Genomic DNA, 16406 nt, shown 5'->3' on the forward strand with positions numbered 1-16406 from the left:
GAACACCTCATCCTGGGTGCAGATGTGGCAGAGGAATTGTATGGGATAGCATTTTTTGCAGGAGGGTGGGTGAGAGGAGGTGTAGTCGAGGTAGTAGTGGGAGTGAGTGGGTTTGAAATGGATGTCAGTGATGAGTTGGTTACTGGAGTTGGAGACGGGAAGGTCCAGGAAGAGGAAGAAGGTGTCAGAAATGATCCAGGTGAATTTGAAGGCGCGGTGGAAGGTGTTGGTGAAGTTGATGAACTGTTTGCGCTCCTCGTGGGAGCACAAGGCCGCACTGATACAGTCATCAATATAGCGGAGAAAGAGGTGGGGGGTGGTACCAATGTAATTGTTGAAGAGGGACTGTTCCACGAATCCTACAAAGGGGCAGGCGTAGCTCGGATCCATACGGATGCCCATGGCCACCCCTTTGGTTTGTAGGCAGTGGGAGGAATCAAAGGAAAAATTGTTGAGGGCGAGGACCAGTTCCACTGAGTGAATGAGAGTGTCGGTGGAGGGGAACTGGGTGGGCCTATGGGAGCGGAAGAAGCAAAGGGATTTTAGGACATCCTGTTCAGGGGTGCAGCTGTACAGGGACTGAATGTCCATGGTGAAGATGAGGTGTTGGGGACTGGGGAATTGAAAGTTTTGGAAAAGGTGGAGGGCGTGGGTTGTGTCCTGAATGTAGCTGGGGAGTTCCTGGACCAAAGGGGAAAGAGCAGAGTTGAGGTAAGAGGGGATGAGCTGAGTGGAGCAGGAGCAGGCAGAGACCATGGTCCAACTGCCCCGGTCGAACCATGGTCTCTGCCTGCTCCTGCTCCACTCAGCTCATCCCCTCTTACCTCAACTCTGCTCTTTCCCCTTTGGTCCAGGAACTCCCCAGCTACATTGGATTTTGGGTAGGAGATAGTTCCCCAACCCCACACTGCCTGTTTCTATAAGGTTGGAGGCTACGGACGGGAGATCTCCTGAGGTGATAAGTTTGCTGATGGTCTGGGTGATGGCTTGCTGTTCAGAGATGGGGTCATGATTGAGGGGTCAGGAGGAAGAGATGACAGAGAGTACATGGTGTCGGGCCTCAGCGATGTAGAGGTCAGTTTGCCATACTACCACCGTGCCTTCATCATCGGCAGGTTTAATGGTGAGGTTGGGGTTGGAGCGAAGGGAGCGGATGGCTGTGTGTTCTGATGGGGAGATGTTGGAGTAAGGGAGAGGGCTGGAGAGATTCATGTGATTGATGTTGCAGTGGCAGTTGGAGCTGAAGAGTTTGAGAGAGGATAGGAGGCCGAGAAGTGGAGGTGGGAGAAGGGTCGGAGGTGGGCTGGATTCGCGATCCAGCTTGTTTCGATTCTTCATGTCCCATCTTCCCTAAATTGCAACAATGCCTACATTTCAGAACATTTTCATTGGCTGTAAAGCACTTGGGAAGTCCTGAGGGCATGAAAAGTGTCTTCGAAAGGTGAGTCTATCTTCCGTTTAGACGATAAGTGAGGCCTAATTTGTGCAGACCAGCCATTTGTATGTAGAACACTACAAGGTGCTTAGCCAAGGTGACTGAAAGAGACATGGACAAAAGATATCCTAGGAAAAAAATGAATGTTTTTTCTGATTGAAAGTTTAATTTGATTTATAGCTAATGAATTACAATAGCAAATTATGGATGGTTCCGGTACTTGGGGGACTAGAATCCTAGAGAGCAGAAGGCAGGCTGTTTGACATGGACCGTCACAATCATGCTTAAATTAATAAGAATTCATTTGCCCAAAAGGAAAATGTCTTTGGCTGCAGGTGAGTGGAGCAGGTTCTCCACAAAAAACAGCCAATGATGAGGTGGATGACCCATTAAAATGGTGCTGGATAAACTGAGATTAAGAATGGTTGCTCATAGTTATAGACCGAGATGATAGTGCATGGGGAAGTGACATTTTTAGCTGTTGCTCAGCAGCCTTATTTTAAACAATGGAGCTGTGCAAATAGTTGTATATCTTTGAGGATTAGGGGTATGGAAACAGTATTTAATTGATTGGAATATAACCCATAATATATATTTAATGAAATAGAAATTACTAACTTATAGCTCTTTAAATTATGTCCCTTCTTAAATTGCCCATCCCCTTCACATACAGGCACAGAAGACAGACAATATATTATGAGTGGGAAATGCAAAGGAAACAGAGTTCATTAGAACCAGTCCACACCACAGAATTCAATATGTTGTTTTCTTTTTCTCCTGTTAAATCCTTTGCTGACAACAAGGTTTTCTGGACACTGAGGTTCAGACTTTGTCTTTTCAATGTCTTTGAAGGTGTTTTGTTCTTTCCTCAGTGGAGAAATTGCAGGAAAAAGCAAAGAGGAAGCTAGCTAGCTGTCACGAGACATTTTCTGGTACATCTCCACTCAGAAGAAAGGAAAAAAGAGTTCTGATGCTTTCTCCAGAGGCTAGCTGTTTGTGTTGCATTGCCCCTTGAGAAGCCATGGTCAGCTGTTCAGGAGCCAATCAAAATAATGTTGTCAAGCAGTTGCCCTCTAGTTCAGAACACAATGATTCCATTCAGTACACTTTTCCTTCCAAGAAAAAAGCAATGTTGTGAATTGTATACAATGTGCTCAAGTAAACATGATTTTAAAACCACATCATCTGTTTACAGCCTCCTTGGTTTAAAGCAGTAGCTCCCTTTTTAAATCTCCCTTTTTAAAGGAAATGTAAAAAAGCTTGAAGGCAAATTGTGATTGTTCATCACTCACAGTAGTATGTAAGGTGTATTTTGCACGATTTGTAAATGTTAGTAATAAAGGAGACACTATTTTAAAGGAGTGATGGCCCCTTTATGCTCCCCTTTTTCAATAAAGTTGGTATGCATGGATGGCGCACCCCTCAATTAACAGAAATATTTTCTGGATATTAAGGATGTGAAGGAATATGGGGACAATGCAGGGAAATGAGGTTGAGCTGGAAGACCAGCAATGATCCAAGTGAATGATGGAGCAAGCTGACTGGGCCAAATGGCTTATGCTTGCTTGCTTTAACTTTGTTTCAAGCAATAATGGTGAGGATGTTTTAAAAAAAACTTTTGTAGGTGGGAATGTACCTGACAATCCACAACCTTCATGCGAAGCTAGCGACGTCGAGCACTGAGAAGCCGAGCAGCAGCCATGACGCCGTGCCAGAGATGGAATTCCACCTTCATGGCGGGACTTCATATGGGCGGGGTATAACAGTACTGCCGGGAGACTGCAGCGACGTTCAACAGCTCAAGCAGTAAGTAGCACTTGAGCAGGAATGGCTCACACTTCAAAAGCTCTCCAGCCTCCTCCACAAGTCAGCCCCAAGATTGCTAGTGTTAACGGTTTAGTGAAAGCAAGCCCTGCTCCAAGATGTTTTGACAGGGAAGTCACAGGCCCATCTGGAAGATTGTATTGGGAAATAGAGAAAACTGTCACATCTTTCATCCAAATAGCAGAATCATACAGTACTGGAAGAGGCCTATCATTGCATATACTGGTTCTTTGCAAAAAGCTATCTAATTAGTCACACACTCCTCATTCCTTGTAGCAAAGTAATGATTTTCCTTTTGAAGTTGCTTTTGAGAACTTCTGTTGAGCCAATTCTAGATCACCACAACTTGCTACTATTTTAAAAAAAAACTTTCCTCATCTTTCGCTAGTTCTTTAATCCTGTGTCATCCAGTTCCTTAGGCAGAAGAGGATGAGAATGTGCCTTCACTCCTGTACTTATGACACGTTTATAGTTGATGAGCTCATTTTAACAACTGAGATTTCCTATCAAGCCATGTAGTCCCAGTTCCGTTCCTGGAGCTAGTGCCAGCTCTCTCTGCCATTTGATCCCTTGTTTGCTGATCTTGGAGAAACTGGCATTGTGATTCAAGCTGTGGCTGTCTGTATGCCCCGCTGAAACCAGATAGCATGATATTGGACAGGTAATTAAATGTGTGGTCAATGTGGTAGATATTAAGAAGCATCTTAAGGGAAGAGAAAGAGACAGAGCAAGTGTGGGGGGACGTATTCCAGAGCTCAAGGCCAAAACAGCTGAGAGCGAGGTCAGCAATGATAGAGATCAGCGAGGTTCGTAAGGGTTAGAAAATGAAAAGGGCAATGCAGTGTTTTGCTTGCTCACATAGTCTGCGTCCTCTGCTATGTTTTATATGTAGGTTAATAATGTCCCCATCGCTCAAAGGAGCCATTCTCTTAAGATGAAAAGGTTTACATACAAATTTAATGCTGCAGCTTCAGTAAGCTACTTTCTCCCAGTAGGAGTGGAGTCACAGAGCATTCAGCAAAGAAACAGGCACTTCAGCCTACCATGGCTGCGCCGATTAACAAACTACACTAATCACGAACGGCACTCGATCCACAGCCTACTATATCCTGGCATTTTAAGTACTCATCCAGATGCTGCTTCAATGTTGCAAGAGTACTTGCTTTCACCAATCTCAGGCCACAATGTCCATATTTCTACAACCCTTTGGGTGGAAAAAATTGTTTCTCAGATCTTCTGTAAGCCACTCACTCCTTACCTTAAATGTGTGCCTGCTGGTCTTAGACTCATCTGCCATGGGGAACAGATTCTAATGATCTACTCCGACTGAACCTGTCATGATTTTGTATACCTCAATCAGATTCCCCCTTAGCTGCCTCTGCTCCAAGGAGAATAAACCCAGCCTATCCAGTTTCCCCTCCAAACTGAGACTGTCCATTCCCAGACGACATCCTGGTGAATCTCCTCTGCATTCTCTCCAGTGCAATTACATCCTTCCAATAATGTGGCGACCAGAGCTACACACAGTATTCCAGCTGTGGCCCAACCAATATTTTGTAAAGCTATAGCAAGTTCTATAAATTTGCAGTCTTGAAGCAACTCTGGAGTCACCGAAGTTATTTCCACATAACCTGTAAATAGCACAGACTTCCATAGGATCAGCAACAGTAGATAGCAGGCTTCAGGTGTGGTGGAACTTCCAGTTCTTTAATCATTGCCTGCAGTGGACACAAAGGACTTTGGTAGCTGAAGTCACCCAGACTATTTTTTACTCTCCCAGTCATAATAAGCTTGACTTCATATTTCTGTAAATGGGTGTGAATTTCTCAGGGATGTTTGTTTCTTTTAGGTCTTTAGAATCAGCTCTGTCTGCGGACCAGGGTAGTCTGGGAGATCTTCTGCGACTGGACAATCTTAACACTTCAAAAAGACCATCAGGTAAGACCCTGGACTCTGTTATATACTCTTTACCTCTGCAGTCCGGTCTTGTCAAAGACTCTATGTATCGATGAAATGGAGAAACGAAACAAATTTAGATTAATTGGATCGTCACGGGAGGTTCACCTTGTGCGTGACTGAATCTATGTTAGGACAGACAATGGTATAGTCCAGAGAACCAGGTTAATGTTCTGTAGCCATGGTTTCAAATCCCAGCATGACAGCTAATGCAGTCTGAAATCAGTTAACAAATGTGCAGTGTGTAGTTAGTCTCAGTAATGGTCATGATAATTGTTATTGACTGTTGTAAAAACCCATCTGCCTTATTAATTTCATTCCCTAAAGGATATCCGCCATCCCTACTTGGAGTGACCTACATGTGGCTCTTAACTGCCCTCTGAAATGGCTCTCCAGCCGTTCAGTCCAAGGGCAATCAGGGATGGGCAATAAATGCTGGCTTTGTCAGCAATGTCCCCATCAAATGAAACATATGTCTGGACCTATTTTGACACTGACTCATGGCTTATTCATATCTTGCTGTCTAACAGTCATGTTCCCACAGATGTCAGGGAGTGAATTTTCAGAAGACCGTGTGAGTGGACTTGGTTGTGGGTGTAAATTGAAAAATCGTTGGAAGGATCCCATGTGCTCCAGAACACGATGCAGTTATCAGAGGGAGGGTGAGAATGGGGAGCTAGCAAATCTTCAATTAACAAAGTGCGGAGCTCGTTGTGAAGATCATAAACAGTGTTTGGTGCAGCCGCCTTGTGATTTTTTCACTCGGGAGGCACAAGTGAATCGAAGAATCTGGGACATTTTCAAGTGCAGCTGACAGGAACAGAATGTATGGGCTTATGAATACATTGGTCAATAGTTGAGACTTTGTCCCTGGCTGTGAATAGCTGAGTTTCTAAGAGTTGCCATCACTGATGCTGTGAGATGTGGATTTGTGGGAGTTTGATTGGACTCTTGAAAGGAACAAGAGACCCTGGCATCACTTAAGCAGCAGGGTAGCATGAGGAAGGCCTCGTGATGACTGAAGTTCTGGTGTGGAAATTGAAAGATTACTCTGACATTGGACTGAGTAATGAGGAGGAGCTTGAGTAGAGACATCCTCCTGGTCAGGAAGTGTCAACAGGAGGAATGCACTATCCACCTGTGACAGTGCCATCTGACAGTGCCATCCATCAAGGGAGATGGTCTTGGATATTTACACTCTGCTCCACATTGACCTAAAGACTTGGAGTCTTCCTTCTACAGCCGTGAAACTGACCTGATATGTTTCTGGATTGTTCCAGGGATCAGCTGTGGACTTGAGTAGTATCTCTCAGTTGGCAGCTCATCATGCCATCAGGCAGGTCACACATGCCCTACTCTGGAGGCCAGGGGGCTACATCTGCTTTGAGACAAGCACCACCATTGCTGGGTTATCTCGGATTCAGGGGTCATTGATCCTAGCACGTATCCATCACTGGCCAAACCTGCCCCATTTCTGAACGGCAAAGGCTTCCCCTCAATGAAAGTCCGGTTGGCGTGACACCACAGGAAGTGGATCTTAAGGTCTCGGCTCTGAGACAGCTATCCGGATTCCCAGATGCTGCATGCCCTAAGCCCAACATCCAAGCTATAAGGGTAGTTGGTGGGAAATCAGGATTATTCTCTGAAGAGATGGCTCCTGATGCCTGTCAGGCACACAATTACGAATGGGGAGAGGTACTACAGCCAAAATCAGTGGATAACACATTCCAGCATTGAACAGGCAATTAGCATCTTGAAAGTGTCTGACTTTCCCCAGAAAGCTGTTGTGGCCCCAAGATGGAGTATCTTCAAGACTGGCATTGATCATTTTCTTCACATTAAAAACATGGAGCAATGTGGGAATAGTGCAAGAAGATGATGTTGAACAAGAACTTGTCGAATGGCAGAATGAACTTAAAGCCCGAGAGGCTGACTTCATCTATTTCTTTTGTTCCTGTGTTGCCAAAACCAGTTTTCAGGATGGCAGTCTGGGTGTCTTCCAATAGGAGCCAGCTAGGTGGTCATCTTTGTGTGCATGTAATATTTGGACCACACAAATGCCAGGTGATAACCTAACCACCAGTCCTTAACATTAATGGCATTACTGTAACGGAATTCCCTACTATCACCATCCTGGGGGTTACCTTTGACCAGAAACTGAATTGGACTAGTCAATATAAATACTGCAGCTACAAAGGTAGGTCAGAGACTAGAATCCTGCAGCGAGTAACTCACTTCCTAACTCCCCAAAGCCTGTCCACCAACTACAAGGCACAAGTCAGGAGTGTGATGGAATACTCCCCACTTTCTGAGGAAGGGTCACCGGACCCGAAACGTTAACTCTGTTTTCTCCTTCACAGATGCTGCCAGACCTGCTGAGCTTTTCCAGCAACTTTGTTTTGTTCCTGATTTACAGCATCCGCAGTTCTTTTGGATTTTATTTGACACCTAAATGAGTATCTGTTAGACTGAGAACTTTGCAAGCATTATTCGATTTACTGCTCCATCCTAACTGTCATACCGCCCTCCCTGAATATTCATTACACTGATGGAAGCTAGTCCAAAACTCCGTTCATTACTTAATAAACATATATAGTGCCCTCCTCTCCATTCTGTAGGACAACAGTTTGGATTTTGAGATGTTTCCAGCAGCAGTTGTTATAAGTATATACACAACGAGAATTCCAGTGAATTGATCGTATCACACTCGGTATGAAGTTAAATCAGTATGAGGAGTAGTTTCCTGACTTCTCAATGTGGGCCAGCAGCCTTAGCTGTAATAGTTTCCAATCAGCTTTCGAAAGAGCCAGTGTTAGCCTTCATGTATTAACTAGCTCACCATACACCTCACTCACTACACAGTGACCGTCAGCTCCAGGCTACGCTCTTCCACTTATGCTCTGTGCTACTTTTTAAACAACACTGTCCCTCTTGCTTTGCTGACTTTAAAAAAAATCTTTTGGAGCATTGAGAGGAATGGAAGTTCTTCACCATTAGATGGCGGTGTTGCTGAAGAATTGTTGCAGTCCAGGCAGCAGTTGCCTTGCAGCCAGCGTTGTCTCCTGTTTGCTCGGTATAGAGTGTTCACAGAGTTTCTCTTCCATAAAGAAAGTCACTGATAAGAGAACAATAGGTTTAAAGCGCGTTGGTCTCTCCTTGCTGTTGCAATGATTCTCCGCATTTAGGGTGGCAAGGTGGCTCAGTGGTTAGCACTGCTGCCTCACGGTGCCGGGGACCCGGGTTCGATTCCAGCCTCAGGTGACTGTCTGTGTGAAGTTTGCATGTTCTCCCCGTGTCTGCATGGGTTTCCTCCGGGTGCTCCGGTTTCCTCCACAGTCCAAAAATGTGCAGTTTAGGTGGCTTGGCCATGCTAAATTCTCCCCAGTGTCCAGTGTTGTGCAGGCTGGGTGGGTTAGCCATGGGAAATGCACGGTTATGGTAAAAGACAGGGGCCTGATGCTGGATGGGATGCTCTTCCTATGGTCGGTGCAGACTCAATGGGTTGAATGGCCTCTTTCCATACTGTAGAGATTCTACATGCCACAGGGTAGCTGTGAGAGCAGAGTGGACACCAGTTACATTTGTAACCTGTTGTGGAATGTGGTGTCATCAACCTCATTATAAACGCAGATCGTCCTCAAGAAAATAACTTATTCTAGCCGAGTATCGGTGTAATGTGCTGCATCTACAGCATTTAGCTGATGGACACAGTTTGAATGAAAAGCAGTTCACACATGGATGAGAGACAGCACAGTGCACAGGCAGTGTTTACATTTGACTGTAGACATTTACAGAACAGAAGGAGACCATTCACTGCATCGTTTCCACTAAGATCTGACTAATCCCATTTTCCACCTCTTGGCCCAGAGCCCTGGAGGCTGTGGCATTGCAAGTCAATAGCCTACATTACTGCTTAAATGTTTCAAAAGATTCTGACTCGGCCACACTTTCGAATTGTGAGTTCCAGACTCCCACCTCCCTATGGGTTAAAAACATTTCTCCTGAACTTTGCTGTTAGCCTTCTATCTCTTGCCTTAAATCTATGCTCCCTAGTTATTGACCTGTCTATTAATGGAAGAAGTGCCTTCCTATCCACCCTGTCCACGCACCTCATAATCTTACACACCTGTTATCAGGTCCCCTCTCAACCTTTTCTGCTTCAAGGAAAACAGTCACAATCTGTCTAATCTTTTCTCATATCTCAGACCCCGCTTCCATATCCAAGCCCAGGCAGCTCCCTGATAAATCTCCTCCGCACCCTCTCTTGTTCAATCACATCCTTCCTTTAATGTGGTGACCAATCTACAGGTAGTACTCCAGTTGTGACCTAAACAATATTTTATAGAGTTCGAGCATAACTTCCTGCTCTTAACTTCTGTGCCCCAGATAATACAGGCAAAGTGTCCCATATGACTTCTTAACTGCTTTGTCTATCTGCCCTGCTACATTCAGAGATCTTTGGATGTACACACTAAGGTGCCTCTGATCTTCAGCACTTTCCAGGGTTCCACCATTCATAGTGAAATCCCTTGCCTTGTTAACCTTCACCAAGTGCATTACCTTTCACTTTCCTGAGTTGAATTCCATTTGTCACTGCTCTGACCAGCTGACCAGTCTGTTGATATCCCCCTGCATTTTATGGCTATCAACCCTGTATATTTTTGTGTCATCAGTGAACTTTTTGATCACACTCCCTACATTTAAATCCAAATAATTAAATCCAAACACCAATGGTCCCCAGCAATGAGCCCTGCAGACCCCCACTGGAAACAGACTTCCAGACACACAAACATCCCTGTACTGTCAGCCTTTGCTTCCTGTTCTCAGCCAATTTTGGATCCATTGTGTCACTTTGCCTTGGGTGCAATAAGCTTTTAGTTTCTTGCCCAGTCTGCCATGAGGGACTTTAGCAAAAGCCTTTCTAAAGCCCATATCATGCATGACATTAAATGCATTACCCTCAGCCGTATTCCTGGTTACCTCCTCAAAAAGATTGATCAAATTTCTCAATCGTGACCTTCCCTTACTTAACAGGTCCATGTTGATTCTTCCTCAGTTTGGGATATTCCAAATCTTCTGTATGTTACAGGATTGTCAAAGTTTATGTGGTGGTGGGGTGGGAGGGTGGGAGGGGAATACACAAAATAGACAGCCCACTGGAGTTTTAATGCTGACAGACAGCACTGCTGTGCTAAATGTTAAATCTTACTAAGCAGTCACTCCCATTGCTTTGTGAAAGTCAAAGGGTTATTCTGTGTAACGACTTTATAAATAAAATTAATGGACACCTGCTTAAGAAACCCCAGGGGTGTGGTCATAAAACAGATTTCAGTCTGTCCCCTGGGCTCGTTATCCACAAATTGAAAGATGCATTCAACCATCTGTTACCTCTCTTTTACTAGCTCAGTGGTTCGCCTAGGGTCCTCTTCCATGTAAAATTAATACTTGTTGGATTTCACAAAAGCATTTTAATGCCTTTTACCTGATGCTGAAGGGCACCTAAATTGACAGTCCAAACTCAACTTCCAACATGAGGGATATAATTCTGGTACAGCCATATGCAGTCCTCTCTGATTCTGGGAAGAAATTCTGATGAAAGACGTACTCTTTGTAAATAAGTATCATATTTTAAAGTTGAATTTTAAAGGAGAGGCAGAAGAATTTGGTCAGTTCTGTAAAGGTATTATTTCTAAAATAGTAGAAAGTAATTCTGGAACAGTGACCAAGACACATCATTGCTAAGAAATCATGTGACTGTGATCTTCTGCCTAGCAGACCTCGGTAGTGTTAGTGGATAGGAGGTTTATACAAATGGGTTTACGACAGAGTAAACAGAACAAAGCCATTCATTTTGTGTTGACTCCAGAGCAGAGGAGTCAACTTTCTCTGTTCAAAAAAAATCCAGAATTCAATTCAGAAGGTAGAATAGTTTCTCCTAGAATGGAACTAGTTTCTTTTGCAGGTCAGGTTAGGGGTGCTTGTCACTTCAGAAGCTTTTCCTAGTCTGGACAAGTTTCCAAACTGATAATATACATCTGTAAATCTTCAAATGCTTAGAACTGAGAAAGTTAGGCTCAGTGAATTGTGAAATGTTCGTGCCTGCAGACTTGTAAAATTGCTGGCACAGTCCATGAAAAAGGCATTAGAGGAAATAAATTAAGTATAATTTAGAGTTAAGGATATAATTTCTCTGGATTTGAATCTAGGAAACAGGTTGAAACTTTGTTTTACTGTTAAGACCTTTATATCTACTTCTTTATTCTATATCACTTGTTTTATTTATTTGGGTCTCTTTTGTGCAATAACAGGCGTTCTATTTTTAAGGAATATCTGCAGCCTCATATAAATATGTTTCAAGAGCTAATCATCAGGTTTAAAAAAAAAACCTAAAAACATTAAACTTATGGAGAGTCATTCAGCAGGGACACAGACCCTTCAATCCAACCAGTCCATGCCAAAGATAATCACAAACTAAACTAGCCCCACCTGCCTGCTCCTGGCCCATATCCCTCCAAACCTTCCTATTATGTACTTATCCAAATGTTTTTTAAACATTGTATTTGTACCCACATCCACCACTTCCTCAGGAAATTCATTCCAAACACAAGCCACTCTCTTTGTGAAAAAACTTGAACCCATGTGTTTTTTTTATAAAACCTCTCGCCTCTGGCCTTAAAAATGTGCCCCCTTGTCTTGAAATCCCCCATGGTAGGGAAAAGCAACTAGCATTAACTCTATCTATACCCTTCATTATTTTATAAATTTCTATAAGGTCGCCGCTCGACCTCCTACGCTACAGTGAGAAAAAGTTCCAGCCTATCCAGTCTTTATTTATAACTCAAACCTTCCATACCTGGCAACATCCTAGTAAATCTCTTCTGAACCTCTCCAGCTTGATCATATCCTTCCTATAACTGGGCAACTAGAACTGGACACAGCATTCTAGAAGATGCCTCACCAATGTCCTGTACATCCTCAACGTGACTTCCCAACTCCTATGTTTAAAGGACTGAGCAATGAAGGCAAGCGTGCCAAACACCATTTTAACCACCCTGTCCATATGTGATGCAAACTTCAAAGAATTATCAAGCCGTTTTTAATTTCTCAGATCTGATGTGCCCAGTATTACCATTAGTTGGACCATAACAGCATCTAAGGTAGGAGGTCAGGTTGAGTTTTAAGGATATGATGATCTGATAAATAGGCTTTGTGTATAATGTGGGCCACTGACTTTATACTGAAATTACTGACAGTAATATGCTTTTCTAAGAACAAAAGTATGAAATGGCCAGAATGCATAGGTTCGACTACAGAGCTCGCTAATACTTGTAAAAACTATATAAAGGGCATAGTTCAGGCTAATGAAGACTGAATTTTCTGATCGCTTTTATGAATTGGGATTAATGACCAGGCGATTAAAAGTTGGCAGCCCTTATTTAAAGAAGAATGGAAATGTGTTAGAAACAGTTCAGAAAGGTTTACCAGCCCAGTACCTGGAGGAGGCAGGTTGGCTTCAAAGGAAAGATTGGAGGGGCTAGACTTGTATGCATTGGAGTTTAGAACAGTAAGAGGTGACTTGATCAAAGCGTTTAGAATGTGGACGTGTCTTGATGGGGTAAATGTGGAGAGGATGTTTCCTCCTATGCAAGAATCTAGAGCCATGGGTCACTGTTTAAAAATCAGGAGCTGTCCATTTAAAACAGAGAAGAGGCAAAAGCTTTTCCATCAGAGGGTCGTGAGTCATTAGAACTCTTGTGCTTAAAAGGCGTCCAGGGAGTATATTCTTAACTGAAGGCAAGCCTCCGACAACTGACCCGAGGTGCTTGTTTTAAATTGCTGACCTTTAGTTGCAGGCTCCCTATCCAGTGGAAATATTTCTCTTAATTGGGAACACTTATCAGGTATCCACTTCACTTCTCTGGTCGAGTAAGAAGAACTCCAGGTTCTCCAAATAGGAAAAATAAACAAAATATGTCCCTGAGACATCCCATAGAGGATGTTGGTTAAGGGGATAGTGTTGGCCGTGACCTGGGAACCACTGGCCCAGGACCTTCCAAAGCGGAGGAGGAGCATCTGGGAAGGCTTCGAGCACCTGGAGACTTTGCCAGTCGGGAAATAGCGGAAGCCGGGCAAAAACAATGAAAGGAGCACACTGCCACACTAACGCCTCACTCACCCCTTTCCCGCGACCACCTTCTGCCCTAAGTGTGGCAGAATCTGTGGCAGCCACATCGGATAGTATAGCCCCCTACGGACTCACCCTGAGAGTGGAAGAGAGCCATCCTTGTTTGCGAGGAACCACCAATGCTGATGATGTTGGCTGTGGCACCAGAAGAACTCCTCTTCTCTTCTTCAGTAGTGTTGTGGATTTGAGTGCGTAACCCAAACTGAGACACAAGTGCAGAGCTGAGTGTGTGTTTCATTAGTGGAGTAGATATTCAATGGGGTTTAAAAGGCTCAAAAACTATGGGGTTTTCTCAGAATAGGATCATTCTAAGGTCCAGAGGAAGCTACAGCAACAGCATTATATAATTTCAATTTTCCAGGCACCTCAAAGTTGCTTTTTCCTCCAACTATGGGAGGTTTGTTGCCTCAGTATTTTGTGGGCGCGGGTCAGTGAGACCCAGGCAAACCAATGCACTTCATTCCAAGAGATATCTTGGACCATGAAAAGAAGGTTGACCAAGACTGGGTGTTACAAAAATTGCAAAGAATTAGCCGGTGTTTCCTCAGCATTCCAGATTTTAAACCTGTTTTATTCTTGAATTTTTCTGTTGCTTCTTCTTATGAAATTCCTCTTTTGCATCAGATTTTCAAACAATCTACTGCCTTCTTTGAGAGCCTTCCACTGTCGCCGTTCAAATAAAATTGTCCTTTATATTGAACACCTGGCCTTTGAAGTGAAATGGGAGCTGTCACGTGCAAACTGAAGCAATCTGATAGATGTTTACAAATTATTTCGGACACCATTTTGAGTCTGTTACAACAGAAGTTATAACAAATTGTGGAACATTGCATTGAACCAGGCTCAGTGTGAGATTTTCATCTGTACTTGGCTGTAAAAGTCTAAAAATGCTGTAACTGAAATACCCACTAAATCAAAACTTATATCCAAACCACACAATTTTTATTGTGCTGCCCCAGATTAGTCACTCAAAGGATCAGAATTAATTTTGATGGTTCTCCTCAAAACTGAGGAAAGACCTATATCACTGCCAGTAAACCTGCTCATCAATCTTTTCACAACTGCCTCTTAATCTATCTTAGTGTTTTTGTTGATCCTCAGATTTTTCTGATAGGACTCTCAATTTACATTCATTTCTCTGTACTGTTGCTTCCCTTTGATGTTGCCATGTTATATACTTTTATTTTTAAAAGGGACATATAATTTTAGGTCAGTAATCAGATTGAACATGAAGAAATGAGGCATTATGCTTTAAAGACAAAAGTCCTTCTGACTATTCTGTTCAGATATGAAAAACCCCATTTGCCTTTTAGTTCACTCCCCTCCTATCACTCATCCTGTCACATCCTTGTGAGGGTGATGTGAATTTTGTTTAAATTGGAAAACAGTGCTGCATATAAACCGATGTTCTTCTAGCTACCACCAGTTCTGAGAAAGGGTCACTCAGCCAGAAACGGTAACTTTCTCTCCACAGATGCTGCCAGACCTGCTGAGCATTTCCAGTAATTTCTGTTTGTGTTTCTGATTTACAGCGTGCACTGTTCTTTCAGTTTTTATGTTGCAAATAGAGCTGGTTTACTGATCAGTAATTGCTGTCTTATTAATAAGACTATTACTGTCCAATCTTGCAGCATCTGAAGCATCTTCAGTGGCTAGGATTCAGCGATGTCAGCAGGAATCTGCAACAGGTTGGTATCAACAGGAATCTTTTGGAGTTTGTAGGAAATTTCATGCCATTTCTTCAGCATGACTTCTCGCGAAGCTGCTTTTAGAAAATGATAGCTGCTACCTGTAATCTCACAAGTCTTCCCCACAGTGTTAGCCGCGACTCAGTCGAAGTACTCTCACCTCTTGCATCAGAAAGTTCTGGGCTTAAAACACACTTCAGAGATTTGATCTTACAGCTGACTCTGCAGTGTATCACAGTGCTGTGCCAGAGATGTCATCTTTTAGTTACGATGAGCAAAGCCTCCACATCTGCCCCTCTCAGATGGATGAAGATCTTATCATACTATTCGAAGAAGAGCATAGATGTTCCTCTCTGTGCCCTGACCAATACGTATCCCATAGGCAACAGCATTATCTGGTCATTATTACACTGTGCAATCTTGCTGCAGGTAATTGACTGCTGCGTTTCCTGCATTGCTACACTGATCTTTTCTAAAAGAAGTAGTACATTGATGGTAACTCACACTGGACCGTTCTGAGCTAGTGCCATATTAGTCGTCTTTTCCTTATCAAAAGGCTCTAGTATGGTTCAACGCAGGTTCAACTTATCACCCTCTAATTCATGCTGATTGTAAAAGCTATATACATGTATCTTGCCAGTGTAAAACAGTCAGTTATGTAGTCTGGTAGATAACTACCAAGTATCAAAGAGCTGAAGAGAAGATGTTTAATGAGAGAAAAATTAAACGCGAACAGTGCATTAGATACATCAGTGCAGCAATAGAAAATGACAGAGGCTCTGGGGGTTGATAAGCTTACTTAGAACTGACTTCAGGATTTTCTTTTTAATGAACATATTACAATGAAGTTTGGTTCAGGCCAGAGGAAAGGAGCTAAATTATAAACAACAGGATAATATAGTGAAAACGTATAAATTTGGAAATGATCATGGTCGAATTGTAATGGGAGAAGTCACGTATTGAAATTTCCCAATTTCAAGTTATTCAATTGAAATGAATGGTTCTGGTTACAAATGGCCATGGAAGCTATCAGGTTGATGTAAAAAGCAACATTTTCTGTAATGTCTTTTGACTAGGAGAATCTGATGCTCTGCCTGAGTTAGCCAATGCCCAATTCTGTAACATGTGATGGCTTTCATCGCTGTCTCAGAACATCGAGAGATTCCCAATTTGCTTCACCTAGTCAGTTCCGTCCACAACTTACAATTGTAAAAAATTAATTGGACTCCAAAACTTCTTCAGGTCAGTGGCGTGACCTTGTGATTCTGATTTTCCTTCAATCTTAGCTATGCGGTTATGGGCAGGGCTGTGCCATTTA

General features: G+C 43.1%; 1 protein-coding gene across 10 annotated transcripts in view; it reads left to right on the forward strand.

Annotated features, from left to right (window-relative positions):
* pot1 (protection of telomeres 1 homolog) overlaps positions 1-16406 on the forward strand; it is a 297679-nt gene that overhangs the window by 259247 nt on the left and 22026 nt on the right. For 9 of the 10 annotated variants that reach the window (XM_048607978.1, XM_048607979.1, XM_048607982.1 and 6 more), the window contains 3 exons: positions 3060-3241; positions 5109-5197; positions 15032-15088. In XM_048607978.1, the coding sequence (XP_048463935.1) occupies positions 3060-3241; positions 5109-5197; positions 15032-15088 (328 nt within the window). The remainder of the gene's footprint in view (positions 1-3059; positions 3242-5108; positions 5198-15031; positions 15089-16406) is intronic. The other variant, XM_048607977.1, reaches the window with a different exon arrangement.

The sequence above is a fragment of the Rhincodon typus genome, chromosome 18 (genome assembly GCF_021869965.1).
Source record: "Rhincodon typus isolate 14 chromosome 18, sRhiTyp1.1, whole genome shotgun sequence".
Taxonomy (NCBI): domain Eukaryota; kingdom Metazoa; phylum Chordata; class Chondrichthyes; order Orectolobiformes; family Rhincodontidae; genus Rhincodon; species Rhincodon typus.